At 40.2% G+C, this 16,267-nt stretch overlaps 1 protein-coding gene across 2 annotated transcripts in view; it reads right to left on the bottom strand.

Moving 5' to 3' along the window:
* Positions 1-8,962, bottom strand: part of gpc5a (glypican 5a) — a 151,480-nt gene extending 142,518 nt beyond the window's left edge. The window contains exons 1-3 of one of the 2 annotated variants that reach the window (XM_084362536.1): positions 8,776-8,962; positions 8,551-8,646; positions 2,974-3,135 (exon numbers count right to left, since the gene is read on the bottom strand). In XM_084362536.1, the coding sequence (XP_084218662.1) occupies positions 2,974-3,115 (142 nt within the window). In that variant the 5' untranslated portion in view covers positions 3,116-3,135; positions 8,551-8,646; positions 8,776-8,962. Of the gene's footprint in view, positions 1-2,973; positions 3,136-8,550 lie in introns of both variants that reach the window. The other variant, XM_084362535.1, reaches the window with a different exon arrangement.
* Between the last annotated feature and the right edge of the window lie 7,305 nt (positions 8,963-16,267).

The raw sequence follows: 16,267 nt of genomic DNA, 5'->3' as shown, positions 1-16,267 counted from the left end.
GATTTTGCAATAAAATACCTGTTTTGATCCCCGCGATCACAGATGGAGCTGGTCCAACTTCCCGTGAAACAAACACGGCTGGAAAGTCTCCTTAAAAGTATCCACTGGTGTAACTGGAACTGCGGTTGGCTGTTTAGCAGCCTTGTTGGCTGTAATAATGTACTAAAAGAAGTAGAGCACCTTTAAACAATTAGTCACCATTACATTGAAGGCAACATTTTTTATTATAAACAAGTAATCTTCAGGCAAGAATGCTGGTAACTCTGGTTCCAGGTTCTCAACGTTTTGGACTGTGTGTGCTGTTTTGTAAATCCAGAAATGACCAGCAGATTATTCAGTAATGAAAATAATAAGTAGCTGCAGCCCTCGCCTGGAATCTTATTGAATCAATCTCAAAAACACCTTGGGAACATGACATAATGACTTAATAAATGCAATATTCAGAGCAGTCATTCTGCTGCTGTGACTCCAATATGAGACTTAAATTGCTGAGCGTCTGTTGCCACTTGTATTATACAGCCTGGACGTTGGAGGCAGCTGCCAATGTTTGTTGACCGATGAGAGCCGATGTTGACAGGGAACTCTGTTTGGTTTGGCAGGAGCGCACACTGGCTGCCATTCCACACATGAAACCATGTTAGCGCTGCTCATTTTTTTGAGGATTTTTTTAAACAGCTACCAGCTCCTGCAGCTTTTTTTTGACTTGACCTGTGTGAACAACCTGCCAGCTCCAAGACTGTTACGAGACGTTCAAGGACCGCGAAGTAAAAACATACCTTTGGACATTTAAGGTTAGATGCGTATGGAAGGATGAGACTGGTGTTATTCTGTATTTTTCTGCTGTCAAAAACACCAAAACCAACAATGAATTGATCCTACTAACAAACATTGTCTGTGTAGCCAAAGCCCGATTTAGCTTCTTGCCATGGTCCTCCATTGTTGTCCAAAAACGATGTAAAAAACACATCAGTGAGCCACATCGCTGCCCTCGGCAACATGTTCCTTTATTTGAGTCAATCCCACACGCACTGTAAACTGCTGCTGTAAATACTTACTAAAGCCATAAACGTGTACAAATCCGCTGCTGGAAATAGTCCCCACCGAAAATACTCCTTATGCCAGGAACATTTGCTAAAAACTAAAACATTTTGGGGAAAATACTAAACAACAACAACTATAAACTTCTGACATGTTTTTAAAGATTTACATCTTCAGTTTGGGGCTGAGTGCCACAGACGGGCTTTAGTCCTTCATGTGCCCCCAAAGGCCTAAAGCTGAGCTCTTACTGACTTTGTTGATGTCACATGGTGTTTGAGTGAAAAAGTCTGCAAGGGGCCGAAATGGTTTAAGACTGTATGTTTTAAATTATATAGCCTTACAATAAAAATAAAAATAAACTGGGAGTACTCATATACACAAATAGAAACACGTTGAAGATTCAGGGGAAAAGTGCCATAATGTTTCAAAAGCTTATTAGTTTGACGTTTAATAAACTGAGTGATTTAGGCAGAGAATCAGTTTTAGGAAATAATGTTGGATCTTAGGTAGTAATTTTGAAAGCTTCATTTTGTGAATAAAAAACATCTCTCATATAGATTAACGAAAGCAACCGGATTATCTTGTTGTTTTTGGGGTTACGCTGCTACCCCCTGGTTACCCTGTGTTTAATGTGACAACGCTATGAACTGTGGGTAATTCCCCAGAGAATCTTATGAAAAGTGGCCATAAAGGGCCCAAAATATCTGCGAGAGAGCCCTCATGCACTAAACAATTTGACAGTGGGACAACCCTAAACCCTCACGGACCTCCCGGGAATGCACCTCACAGTCTCTGAGTCTCTGAGTGTGGACATTGAAAGATGAACATTCAGAGCCTGACCTATGTTGCCTGATATTTCTTTGCGATTATACTGCATACTGTTTTGTTCATATTATAGGATTAGACAACAAGAATTATTTTTTTTCTTTAAATGCCAGTCTTATCCTTTAAAAAAGCCGCATGACTGTTTGCAATTTTGTCCCAAGTTAACAGTATTTTAGAGGCGGCTTGCTTCATAAACATTGACATAAATGGTGAGTATTTTAGCTCAACTTCAGAGCCTGAGTAGACACATCAAACATCTGATGACAAAAACCGGGCATTGCCCCTGCAAACCGCAGCTGAAAGACTGTGATCATACGAGACTCTCCTATAAATCATTTGAGCTAAGGAGGAGGATAACAGCACGTCTTTAAACTTGGAGACGTCGTTAAAGTGAATTGGCCTAATCATATGTCTGCACATTCGAGTCATAAGCTCTGTATTTGTTGCCCACCCATTTCAGCCGTCATATGACAGCTATCAGCCCGAGTGGGAGAGACATCCCACAGCGTTGGCAGGGAGAGCTCACAGATAAGCGGTTGCCTGTAAGTCGACTGTCAGTCATTGCTGAGTGAAAGGATGGAAAACAATGAGAGACAGAGGTTAAAGACGAGTGTGGAGATGGACGGCAGCCTGTTTACGATGGAATAACTGCGCTCCAGTACACTAAAGATGAGGATTTAGTTTCTCATCAGGATACAGTATAGCAGGACACCTTGCAGAGGAAGAGAAGCTATTAGTAAAAGCCCCAGTACACATGCCTGTCAGACGTTCACCCTGCAGACAGCCTCCTCCCGAACCTCCTACAGGAACAGCCAGCCTATCTAATCTCAAGATCAGAGTGTAGCGGCAGATCTGGAAGGAGGACAGACTCCGCTCTGTTTTCTCTGATGTGGAGCCTCACTGCACACACACACACACACACACACACACACACACACACACACACACACACACGCTGACTCATCCAGTGTTTTCACAGCACCCACACAAACCCTTACTTCTAATGTATCCTACGAGAAAATACACACATACAATTATCCACGTAAACATTTGCGCTCTCGTCTCAGCACGCGTTCAGCCTTTCCAGCAGAGATGACTTCACGCTCTTACCTTGGAAAGCAGCCACATTACGTGAGATGAGAAACTTGAGGCTGGAGCTGGACGTCTGGAGAAGGTTCTGGATGTCTCTCCGAGCCGCCACCTGGTACTTCTCCTCCATCTTCTTGGTGCAGCATGTCAGGTTCTTGGACATACACACCTGAAGGTCCGAACCTGAGAGTCACCGAGATCGAATGTTAGGATTTTAAAGCATTATAGGCAGAAGAAGCGTGGATTCACATGGGACAGAAGTAAGAAGCAGGGTGGCTCAGTGTTGAGAGGACCATTTCATTTCCTCTGTATTTCCAGTCACAGAGATAAGTACTTGTTTCTCTGGAAAATAAATACCCTGCAGTGTTCGAAAAACCCAGATGGTCTTTTAATAACAATTTGCTCTGTTCTGAATTTCCCGAATCCTAAAAGACTCCTCCAACCATCTGGGTGGCTCAAGTAATGACTGCATTTCCTAATCCAGTTGGCCGGAAATGACACGTCTTTGCTCATTTTGTTCAGCACAAGAGAAAAATTAATGCATGATATTGTTAGAAAATACTAAATATTATAAAGTGACATTATATAGTCAGATGTAACTGGCTCACCTTGTTTAAGACATATATCATCTACAGCATCTGTTAGGATCAGTAAACAAACTGGATTGAGACTCGGGAAATGATCTGACTGAGAAAAGGCATGTAGTTAAAAGACCTGTGTTTGTCAGACATCACCGGGTAGGCTATTTATCTTTGAGAGAAAGGAATGCTTACCTCTGTGACTCAAACACAAAGCTAAACTGGGGCTGAGGATTTGCTCCACTTTTCCTTCACACATTCCAAAGACATACAAGTCAGGTGGATTTGACACCCTAAACTGCCCGAAGGCCTGAATAAATGAGTGCGTCTAACCACGTTCTGCATTATCTTTGTGATAAACTGCCAACTGTCCAACATGACGGGCTTTAGCTGCGTTCATCAGCAGGGTGCTCAGCCGTGCCAGCTATAATGGTTGCTATGTTTACAGTCATAGTTGATCGTGTGAGTAACATCAGCACTGAGGACAAAGTTAAGTTGAAGCTGATTATTAGTTTCTTAGGTATTTGTTCATCAACCAAATAGGCTAATGGACAAATGAACATTTTGAGCTGCTGGTGGTGCTTGATAAAACATGAAAGGGTCACCGAAGTCATTACAATTGACCGTCAGGGAGGCATTGATGTGTGTGTAACTAATTTCACAGGAATCATCCAATGGACCGCTCTGAAAAGTCAGGGAATCACCATTAGCCTTGTTTCCACCATAGGGACTTTCTATAGGAACTAGGAACCTTTGGAGGAACTCATTTCCATTGCAAGGACCAGGGGACATTATTTTACCTCCATTATTTTAGTAAGGTCCTGCTTACGGGACAGTACCAGCATTGCCCAGATGGGAAAAGTTAAACTATTATACCAGAGGCTTAAAATTATCGTATTTTAGGGAAGATTATGGTACGCGAATCATGACCACGAGAAAAAATAGGCGTAAATGTGTAATTTTACATATTTAACACATATTTAAAATGATTAACTGGGTTGAACACGGCACACCTTAGTTAGAAAGTTCAAGCTCCACATCCAATTCGCTTCAAATGGGAGCTGAGTGGCGGGAAGGAGAACGACAGCCATGCTCGTGAATCACATTCATCATCATAGCCCACACCAGGCATGACTGGCTGGAAAGAGGTCTCGTGAGACGTAGGACACATATCGCTATAAAGTCAGGTAGTCCAACAACATTGAGGGTGGGGCTTGCAGAGCTACACATTTCTGACTGGTCAAGGAGCATTTTGTTATAGCCACCATTTTTAAAGCCAGTTGGGTTTTTTAGGCTTCAACACATCAACATGGAGAAAGCACATGACAGATGGACCAACGACGATTGTTGTTTTAGAGTCATCAGCAAAAATTCTTCACTGATCTTTAGACCGCTTTGGAAATACAGACAACAACTGGATAAAGGAACCTTTTTGTTCACGAAAAAAGGAGTTCCTGAGACGAGAGGTTTTGGGTACTTAGGGCAGGGCTGAAGTCAACCTGGGGACCATGAACGATTGTACAAAATCACAGTCGATCTATGATGATTGATTTCAGTCTGGACCAAAGCGGTGGATTGACTGACTGAGTAACGATTCAAGATTGCAAGATGGGATCTGAATGAAAAATAGGCAACCTCTTCAAAAATATAAGATGATCAAGAAACTGATCGTGTGACTCATGCTCGTATAAATCATTTCGAGGCCATGATCTCGATCACATGCCTTAAAACATGAGGTAAAGACGCAGTGGACGAGTTAAAAAATGCTTTAGTGAAGCAAGAAAAACCAAAACACCTACATCCTGAGACAAGATCTCAGTCAGAGCGTTATCGCCTCACCAAGTGATGTGTCTCAGGTTTTCCACTACAGCAAATGTAAGCAATCTGCACACATACGGGACAATCAAAACATCTTAAAGTGGCCCAAAAAGCCTCTCTGACATGCCTAGACAGAGCACGCGGGGCTGTTGCCAGAGACGCTATCAGCTCCCAGTGTGAGGAGGGAGCAGAGCAGGCGATGGCACACGAGGAGGAATTCAAACTCTGCTAGATAAGACAACTTGAAAGCGCCCCAGGTCTTGTTTTTTAAAAATGCTTCCCAGAAATATTTCCACTTCCAACACCGCAAACGACAGCTTTGTTTGGCCGAGGTGAGAGACTTCTGACTTGCTGCGTTCTGACCAGAGCTGAAGGCTGTTTGGCACGTCTTATTACATGGAAACAGCTCGCTCTCGCCCGGATTCCTGGAATTTCTGGAGGTTATTTTTCACAAGCCCACGCTCAGTCACAGATAACTTCATAAAATCATTCTCTAGAATCAACTATACCTCCCATTACACTATCTGATGTTAATCTGAGCCATCAAGAAAACAATCTACATCTTTCCGATGTCAAGATGCATGTGGACCCTTGAAGACTGTTTAGCCGTGCGAGGCTGCCAGAAAGGTCAGCAGAGGTGCACTTATAAACAGTAGCAAGTGTTTTTACAGCGTTATAGCCACTGAATCAGGAGGATATCATCACTGCAGAGGAAGAAACAGCACAAAGATTTAAATCAACACAGCCACACATGCTGGCTCATTACAGGAGCACGAGTGGTGATGGCATTATGAGGGTTATTTAGAGGTTGAAGGGGCATTTGCGGGTTTTCTGTCAATTGAATCGGTTTCCACACAGCAGTGAAAAGGAGAGGAAAGGGGCTGGTGAAGTTTATAGGGAGCAGTTTGTGGCAGGATGGCAGTCAACACCATTAAGATTTACTTTTCCAAGAGGAGCACAGAGAGCAGCAGCAGCAGCAGCAGTGAGTCAATGACAGCCCACATGGTATATCCACACCCATAATTCCCCCCAAATCTTACGTTCTACATGATTGGTGGTGTTCAGAAAGTTAAGTGAAGCCTAGTTTACCTAACTTTACACAGAATAAGTCCTGTTTATCCCTGCAAGCCACTTATCTGCTTTAGTCAGCTGGAAGGAGCAGAGTTTCAGCAGCTTTAGCTCCTAGTTTCACTGGATTAAAACAGCACGTTTTATATCAGCCCATGTTCTGCAGCTAATACGAGAAGTAAGCAATAAGGGAGACCTTCTCACAGTGGTGGAATGTAACTAAGTACATTTACTCAAATACTCTTTTTAAGTTCAACTGAGTTACTTTTCCATTTTTGCTTCTCTAAACTTCTGCTCCAATTCATTTCGGGGTCAAATGTTGTGCTTTTATTCTTCTGCATTTATTTGATCACTTTAGTTACTCGTTACTTATAGATTACATGCTGCATTAGAGCCAAAATAGTTATTAAAAATGTATTGATTTTATTGGCATTTGGATTTTACAATAAACTGCTGGTGGTACAGTGAAGTGAACGATAAGTGACCTGCTCACAAAGTAACTAAGTACATTTACTCACTTTACTACAGTTCAATTGAGGTAACTGAAACTGTTACTTCACTTGATTATTTATATTTTCTCCTACTTTATACCTCCACTCTACTTGATTCTGGAGGTAAATATTGTACTTTATACTCCACTACATTTATTTGATAATGTTAGTTACTAGTTACTTTACAGATTTAATAACTAATCAGAGCGAAAGCAGCACATTTTTAAATGAATTGATTTTATCAGCATTCAGATTTAAAAATAAAAACACTGATTCTGATCATCAGAAAAATAAATATATACAGTTGATTTACTTGTTCTTGTACTTTTGATACTTAAGTACATTTTAATACCAGATAGTTTAAGACCTTTACTCAATTACTATTCAAATAGGTGACTTTAACTTTTACCAAAGTAATATTTGAACACAATATATTTACTATCTTGACTCAGGTATTACCAGTGATGGAGTGTAACTAAGTACATTCACTCAAGTACTGTACTTAAGTTAAATTTTGAGGTACTTGTACTTTAATTGAGTACCTTCATTTTCTGCTACTTTAAACTTCCACTCCACTACATTTTGGAGGTAAATATTGTACTTTTACTCCGCTTCATTGATTTGATAACTTTAGTTACTAGTTACTTTGCAGATTACATGCTGCATCAGAGCCAAAGAAGCACATTTTATCAAACTTTTACTCAAGTACTATTCGTATTGGTGACTTTCACTTTTACCAAAGTTATATTTTAACACAAAATCTTTACTTTTGCTCAAGTATGATTGGGTACTTTTGCCAACACTGTGTTTGACATTGAAGGCAGCCAGCGTGATGAGACACTGTGTGCCGTCCAACTGCTGTCACTGATTTCCTTATTTTTCAAGAAATTTCAAAGATTAAGTGTTAAGAAGAGTCTCATGCTTCATAAGCTCAATAAACCATTGACGACCATCTTTACTTTTACTCACGTGTGACTTTTGGGTACTTTTTACAAGCTTTTCATGGGCTTTCATTGTACAAACACAAAATATATCTCACAATTCACTACTGTTGCTCAGCTTTAAGTGCTTATCAATGTATTTGAAATATATGATTTATTGATATTTGTCATGAACCTACTGACATACTGTTATATACACGACTGTAGATATACATGAGTAAAGATGTCATATTCCTCCATAAGAAGAATGGACTTTTATTGTTGCAGTCATGTTGTATTTCCTCTAAATATCTTGATTTAAAAGACACATAAAAAGCTGCCATTTAAACAGCTCACAGCTCTCCTGCTCCTCTGTCTATATCATTATCATAACTGCACACACGCCTCTGAAATGTGTTTAAAAAGGTGTGTTTTGTAACTACAAAGAGCACTTCAAGGAGGCAGAAAATGACAGGTTCAGAGCTACAGTGCAGTTAATGGGCTCTACAGGAAGGTAATACTGTGTTGAGTCACTCTCGGGCATATTTCTGTCAATCAGTGGTTGGCATGTTGATTATTTAGTTGCTGGGAGGATGAAAATGAAGAAAATACGGCACATCAGTCAGAAATGTTGATGCAGTTTGTATTACTGGCTGGTTAATGAGACTTTAACTGTATTAAACAAACCAATAAACCAGACAGTAAAGATTAACTCCAACATACCTGGTCTGGGACTTAAAGGCAATAATTGATTTGGTCCAATTTCCCTGAGTTGGAAAACTTTCCGCACTTCGTCGCATTTGTTTGGGATCCCGAACCCTAATCCAGAACAAAACGCCAGGAGGAAAATGTGGTTCGTCCACAGCAGAGACATTTTAATAAAAATCCCGGGTTTAAAAAAAAAGAAAGAAAGAAAAGAAAAACACAAAAACAAATCTGTAAGTTCACCGCTCAGGTGAGTCCGGTCCACATTTCAGGATTCAGCGGCGACCATGCGGCGTTTGTGTTCGTGTCGATGAGCAGCTCCGGATGATCATTTAAATCCAGACACTGAGGGAAAGTTGCAGCGGTGTGGCTCCGTTTGAAAGCGGCATGTTGGCCAAGTTGGTTGGACCGACAGCAGAGGCGGTACCGTGTCGCTACCTGCACTCCGCGGCCGGGTGCGGCAGAGCTGCAGCCTGACAGCGCCATCTAGTGGACAGACGGTCAGCTACAACACAAGACCTCAACACAACAACTTCTCTGTAGGCTGCAGAGAAGAAGTACACCTCAAGTCTCTTTACACTGATGTTTTATCTTTTTTAATTAGTTTCTTCAGTCTTTTTATGGGATTTTTTCCAGAGTGGAGCCTAATTAAGGATTTTTTTATTTCCTTTATGTAAAATTCAGCCAAAGTAAATTAAATGACATGACTGATAACCTTCAATAGTGCTTAATCATAGTGTTTGCATTTACATGAATATGGCACAGGTTTATGCACACTGATCCATCTGGTGTACTTAACATTTTATTATTTCATGTTTATTTAAGTATAATTTAATTTTATTCTAGTTTATTTTTAGTTAAATTTTTGTTAAATTGAATTTCTCCTTCAGGAGGTTGATCTTATCCTTTACTGCCGCTTGAACTGAAAAACAGCAGGATATGAGTTTTAAAAGTGGAGTACTCAAAATTAATTAGGGATATTGGGATACCGATGCATGCATGTGCATGGATTTAAAAAAAGTCAAATAAAATGTGTTTTTGGGGACCACAATTATTCACAAAATACAAATGCAGATTTCACAGAATAAACAAGTGAAACATTAAAGTATCCCAATATCCCTGACTAGTTTTGGTTAGCGTATATACACACATACGCTATAATTTCTTTCATTAAATAAAAAGTAGTTAAAATCAATTGTTTTTGTCTTTTGTAAAATTGTTTAAATCCTTTACAATTCTAAAGAGTTCGCACCATTATTGAAGTAAATTTAATAGGATTTGGTTGGATTTCTTATCTCATTAGATCTTGTGCAATTCATACTGATTTCTAACCTGACAAAACTGCATCACACCAAAATTTAAACCAGATTTCAGATTCTGTCAGTGTCCGTTTGTAGTGTTCATGAACACATCCCTTGTTTTGCATATGTAAAGGTCATTTTTCTCCTCACTTTAACATGCACTGATCTAATGTCTACCTGGGAGTAATTTCAGACTGCACCTGCACTGTTATAAGATTAGAACAAACAGGATTCAGTTGTGACAGATTATTTCATGTGGTGGCCGAGTTGGTCAAGAGGAAATCGCTTTTGTCAATCGTTTAATCAGAGTTCAGTAAAAATCTATTTGACCACAACAGTGGACTAAAAACATGTGAATTTTTGAATGTGTTCCGGTTTATTATAGAGCTGGCATTACAAAGTTAAATGCCATGACTTAAAGTTTTTCAAGCTTAAGTCTACCAGAGATTTACGTCAACTAAAACATGCACTGAACAAGCATGCAACCAATAAATTGTGAAATATGCAGAACAAAAAGCATCCAAAGAAAATGTAAAAAATTTAATATTTTTCAAGCAACATTACAATCAATTACTTTAAACCCATCACCATCATCTGTAATCACATGCACTTCAAAAACAGACCAAACCAGTCAAAATGGGACATGTAATCACGAGCACAGCAGTTTTCAAAATCAACGCTTGGTTCAAGATACTGGTCGCCTCCATCTCCTCGTTCCTACACAGGCCGGGACAAGTGCAATACCGCCAGGTACACAGCATTGCTACTAATCCCCACCTGCACAGAAAGGGACGTCTCCAAATATCCAGACAGTCACGCACACACACACCACAAAGCAAACATTGATCTAGATGACCGTTCATCAGCGTAGTCAGTTTTGCATGGATTTGCACAGCAAACAACAGTTAAAGCTGAATGCAAACCAGCAAAACTGACCATGTGACGATTAATAGACGAGTCTTCAACCATTTAAAAAATAAAAACATCTGAACTTCATGAAGATGCAGTTAGTTAGAAGTACTTCAAGTGCTCACATTGCAGTAGATAGGAGAAACACTACCTGCACTATAAGCACTTTAGTACTGCTGAAACTGAGTCACTGATGAGATCTCTCAAATACTTCTTTAAAAACAAAAATCATTACAGGCGTAGCAAGCAGTCAGATTGTGTTTGATGTGACACCCCCAAAACCAAAGAAATCTAAACCGGTGGAGAGCAAGCAGGCCACCATCAGTTTTGCATAGATTTGCACAACTCATCTATTCTTGTAGTGCAACTATGCAAAACTAGCAGAGAACTGCGAGATATTTCAGCCCAATTAGAAATGGTCTGGTGGCGCATATCACAGCCCCTTATGCCAGAAGGAGCACTTAGGGCAGTAGGTGCTAGTCTATTTCACTATCTGCACTAGATGCACCTTAGCACAAAGACAGTACTTCAAATGACATGTAAAAATCAGTGGATCCTGCACATCGGTGTCGGGGTATTGCTGTAAGTGCCTCCACTGCAGTAGGTATGACATAGTACTACCTGCACTGTAAGCACTTTGACAATACCACAGACTGATTACAGCACCATGGGATGGATGGTCACAGGGCTCCATGTTGCAATTGTGGCTGGGGTCCTGCACCTCATGGTAGATCTGTGAATACAAAAAAAAACGACACATGAGACGATGAATGCGACTTTTTTTGCCATTGCAACAAGTTACTCAGGGTTGGTGTGTGCGCACGCGTATCCTATTTATTGCAATTAAAACATGGCTAATAACGTGGACTTCACGTGTAACACATCAGACGCGTGCACCACCATCATTGGTAAGTCGATCACTACACGAGTTGGCTGCTGTGACACAAGATGTTATGATTTATTGCAGCAGCACGAGGTCACTGAAAACATGAATGAGCAGCGCAGCCTGCGGCCCGCGTTCCCTGCGACACCGGAGCGCCTGCGCAGGGAACGGTGTTGTTCACCCCTCCCCCACCCGTCTTTAACATGGCGCCTCGAAGTGCGCCAACCTTAGCATAAATGCCTCAAAACCTACCAAGATATACGCCAACGTGGTAGTGCACACTTGAAAACTGCAAGTGCGTGTTGTCTATTTTCAGGAAAGGCCGTGGCTTGCGGTTTCGGACTTCCTAGAAAACAAGGCTACCGTCCATGTAGGAACAGAGGCTAACAGCAAACAGCAGCCGTGCGCTGGTTTGGGGCAGGTAGCTTAGCCGCTGCGAGCTGGTGTTAGCTTCATGAAAACATGGCAAACCGTGTTAACGACACCGCAGCTGGCCCCCCCAACTGTCACTGGAGACGACACAGGAGTAGTTTGGGTGTTTTAAGTGAACACAGTCGGCTCATTTGTACATCATGTTCGCAAGCTAATAAAATCTAAATGGAGAGTTTGACGACACTGATTAGCCCGTTAGCCAACAACAAACGAGCACACGTTTGAAAATACGCCAATTGGTCTCATTGTGCTGGGTGTATTTATCCACTCGTGTCTTTAATAAGCTGGACTGCTCGTCTTGACGGGGTTATGTGCGTGCTCACGCCTGCAAAACTACTATTTAAGTTCATGCGGCTAGGCTAAGCTAGCTTAAGCTAAAACGCGCGGCCTAAAACTGCCCCATGTGCTGCTGCTTTGTTCTGGGGGGCACTTTAACTCACACACCACTGCACTCGAGACCGAGCAACAAATTAACCACATTTACAAACTTACTTTTCAAAATATCGGACTAGCATGTGTACACAAACTGTGCGGCTGTTAGCGGGAGGGTAATTTTTTTAAACTAGTTGCTAAAGCTGAGCGGAGAAAGCTCCGGACAAGCTTTTCAAATCTCCCTCATTCCCTCAATGGTGGAGCAGAGGGGGCTGCCATGCGCCTCACGTTACACTGTTTTCATCGCAAGCATTATCATTTCTGTGTTAATGTTTGGATATCCCTCGCCGGCGTGATTATTAAGACACGCGAAACAGACGCAAAACACACCGTTACGGCTTTCATTCACAAAAACAGAGATTAGAAAATAACCCAAAACCCGACTTCCTTGCCGATAAACATGCGCTCGATAGACACTCACCAGCCGAAATCCACCATCTTCGCTCACTTGCTTGGGCTGCCGTGTTAGTCTCTCGCCGACAAAAGAGAGAAATAAATACGTAACTAATCCGAAAACTTTTCTACCGGAGGACAAACACGAAACGTGAAGTGAAATCCGAGCCGATCGCGAGTGAATTTATAGCCCAGATACGCTGGTTAAAAATGATTGCGGGGTTAGGAAAGTGGCGCGAAGGCGACCAGTTGGTAACCATGTGGGTGAATGAAGGGCGGCTCCCACTGAACGTAAATATCTAGCTACAACCCCCAACTCTCCCTATTAGCATACATAAACTACGGTACTTCCGACCCACATCTCCAACCAAACAGCCTCCACCTCTCCCGATGAAGGAGAGGGAAACAGACAGGGATCACTGCGGATTTCAACAGCCTTTAATATTGAAAAAAATATACATGCATGCATTAGTGGAGCGCACCCTGCTTAGTCATACAGCTTTATGAGCGTTAAAGTTTCACATTTTAATGAATGGATTAATCATTTTGAAGAAGCCATGTGGGGTTTTTTTTTTATTATTTAATTAAAATAAATGGGTTGTAAACATTTTCTCCATGTGTGACCTCGTTTTATTCCTCAGGTGCTCTGTATGTTTGTTTAACTATAAGAAATAAAACCACTAATTAACCTGTTGCTGCTCCACAGCATATTCAAGTCAGCCTATGATGTGTTGTTTTCACATGTATCCATCTGTAGGTACATGTGTTTAATTGTCGTCCACCATGCAGGGAAACAAGACAGGAAATTGATTTTTGTTTGTGATTTTTTTTTTTTTTTTTTGTCATCCTGAAATTCAGTTTTACTGAGTTTTTTAAAATTGCAATTCAGGCCATAATAAAGTTAAGTTGCTCAGTGACTCTTCAACATTAACAAGTAAGTAAACATATCCAAAAATTAAGTAAATGTATTAAATAGATAGCCTACCCATCAGGGTATGTAAGCAGGAGGACAAAGGTCCATCAAAAATAATACAAAAAATACAAATTTATATTAAGTCTAAGGTGAAAAGGCCTAAATGTTCAAAGAAGCATTGTTCAGTTCAAGAAACCAAAAAGAGGCTCACACTGATGTCAGACTGCAGTTGAATTTATAGCTTTATGATTATTTAAAAGTTATTTATGGTGAGACAACAATGAGACTTGGGTTGGAATATAAATTGTCTGTTTCGGATTAAATTTGCTCAATTAGTTTTGATCAATACTTAAAGAGGACGTCAATAAAAATTGTTAATAGGCTTAAATGAGCTCCTACAAATTATTTAAAACTATTGTTACCCGAATAATAATAAACTATGGGTCAAAGAAACGAAATGTCAAAAGCAAAAGTTTGAAATCTAATCGGAACAATTGATTTAAGTTTAAACCATTTTTAAGATTAGTTCATAAAAAAGCATATTTGCATCCTGGCTTCAAAGGCAAAATGCTTCTCTTCTTACAGCCAAATCAAAATAACAGATGTTTGGTTTGTGAAGCTTGAAAAGTTATAGCAAAAGAAACTAACAAGGACTATAAAATGTGTATAATTATGACTGCCTTTCCTGATTGTGTGTCTCTGAAATGAACCAAATTTTCTGCATATTTCATGCTCACAGAGAGCTCATAATACGCTCGTGCCCTGCTCTGCTCTTGCTTTCTTCTCAGATTTAAAACAAAAAAACGTCTGGATGTTGTGGAGACTTTACAACTGAAGGCACAAGCCATCAAACCACAACAGAAGAGCAGTCGAGTACTGCAACAAAGTCGGGGCCCCTGCAGACAGGATGCAGGGCCCAAACTCAAACATCCAAACGCCCTCTGCATCTGGGTCTCTGTGAGCACTTCACCATGAACTTTATTTGAATGTGTCGAAGGAAACACTTGTTAAAGTACTTTACAGTGAGATGCAAAACATTCATCAATACAAGTCTTTAGTACATGTTTCAGATGCTACTGCACTCTGCAAAACTGACTTTCCCACATGTATGGAAATTAAAAGGCCTTGTGCACAGTGACGTTTTGGTGGACTGTATTAAATATAAGCTCACAAACACATTTGTTTTCGAATGTGTTAATGATCAGACGATCAGGAATTTGAATTTGCACCTTGGTCAATCAATCAGCTTCCAGACAAAATCTTTAAAGATCGTTTTAAAAGTTGACATTAGGTCGCTTTATTAAGCTTAAAATGAATAAAATGTATAACTGAAACGGCATATATCACTCACCATCATTTTTATCATATTTTTTCGGGTGAAAATGGTGTAAATTAGATTCACCCAATTACACGTTTGAGGTACTTGTACTCTACTTGAGTATTTTCATTTTATGCTACTGTAAAAGCCTTTTTTCATACATTTCAAAAGTAAATTGTGCTTTTTAGTACACTTCATTAATCTGCCAGCTCAGGTTACTTTTAAAATTAAGATTTTACATACAACGACCTGATAAACTTACAAAAAACATTAAAAAGCTCTTTACCTTTATGTGCCAGATATCTTTAAGTTGTAAGCTGTTACACCAAACACACATTTTCCCTCTAAACTTCTCACATCTCACTGAAATAATTGTTTGATGCAAAAAAGGAATAGAGAAAAGATTATCCAGTATTTTGTAAGTAAAGGTCCTTCATTTACTGAAAGCTGCTGGTTTGCCCCCCCCCTGCGGCTTTAAGAACAAGTAAAATAAAATCCTTCAACCATTTTTTTGTTCACGACACAAAGACGTAAATACAGTTAAATAAATGACAAAAGAAGCATTTTTAAGTACGTTTTCCTGAAGTTTGATAACAAAGAAACAAGGGACAATCCCTTCAATGCCGGAGGCTTCTCCTGGTGGCCTTTCCTCCAATTAAACACAAACCTTGGGTAGTTAAGAGTATAATGGAGGTTTGATGAAACGCAAAAAAGGGGATTTCACCTTCTGATACATATTGGAATATTTATTGGAAACTCATTGTTATCGCTAACATGTTGTGTTGAGAGGTCACACAAATTTAGTTTCAAATAACTTTTCTTTTGAAGGACAAACAATCTGCTGCTGACCTTCAGTTTTTTATTCATCTGTTGAAATCCTGTGATTTGACAAAAACAATGAGTGTGATACAGTATGGTAGCTGGCCAGCAGAGGGAACTAGCTAACTGAATACTGTACCACATGTACACTCACACATTGCTTTTCCAACTGTGAGAGGAAGCACTGTAACCACAACTTCCCCATCACTGGAGTGTCTGTTGATTTTAACAAAAATCAGCTCTATGAAACCCACTGAGTTTCAGAGGGGAGGTGGGATGTTTTTGTTTCCATGCGCTCATTTATAGTTTTAACATTTCATTCTTATTATTACGCA

Source organism: Pagrus pagrus (assembly GCF_965226575.1).
Source record: "Pagrus pagrus genome assembly, chromosome: 1".
Lineage (NCBI taxonomy): Eukaryota > Metazoa > Chordata > Actinopteri > Spariformes > Sparidae > Pagrus > Pagrus pagrus.
This window is presented reverse-complemented; position numbering and strand designations above follow the sequence as displayed.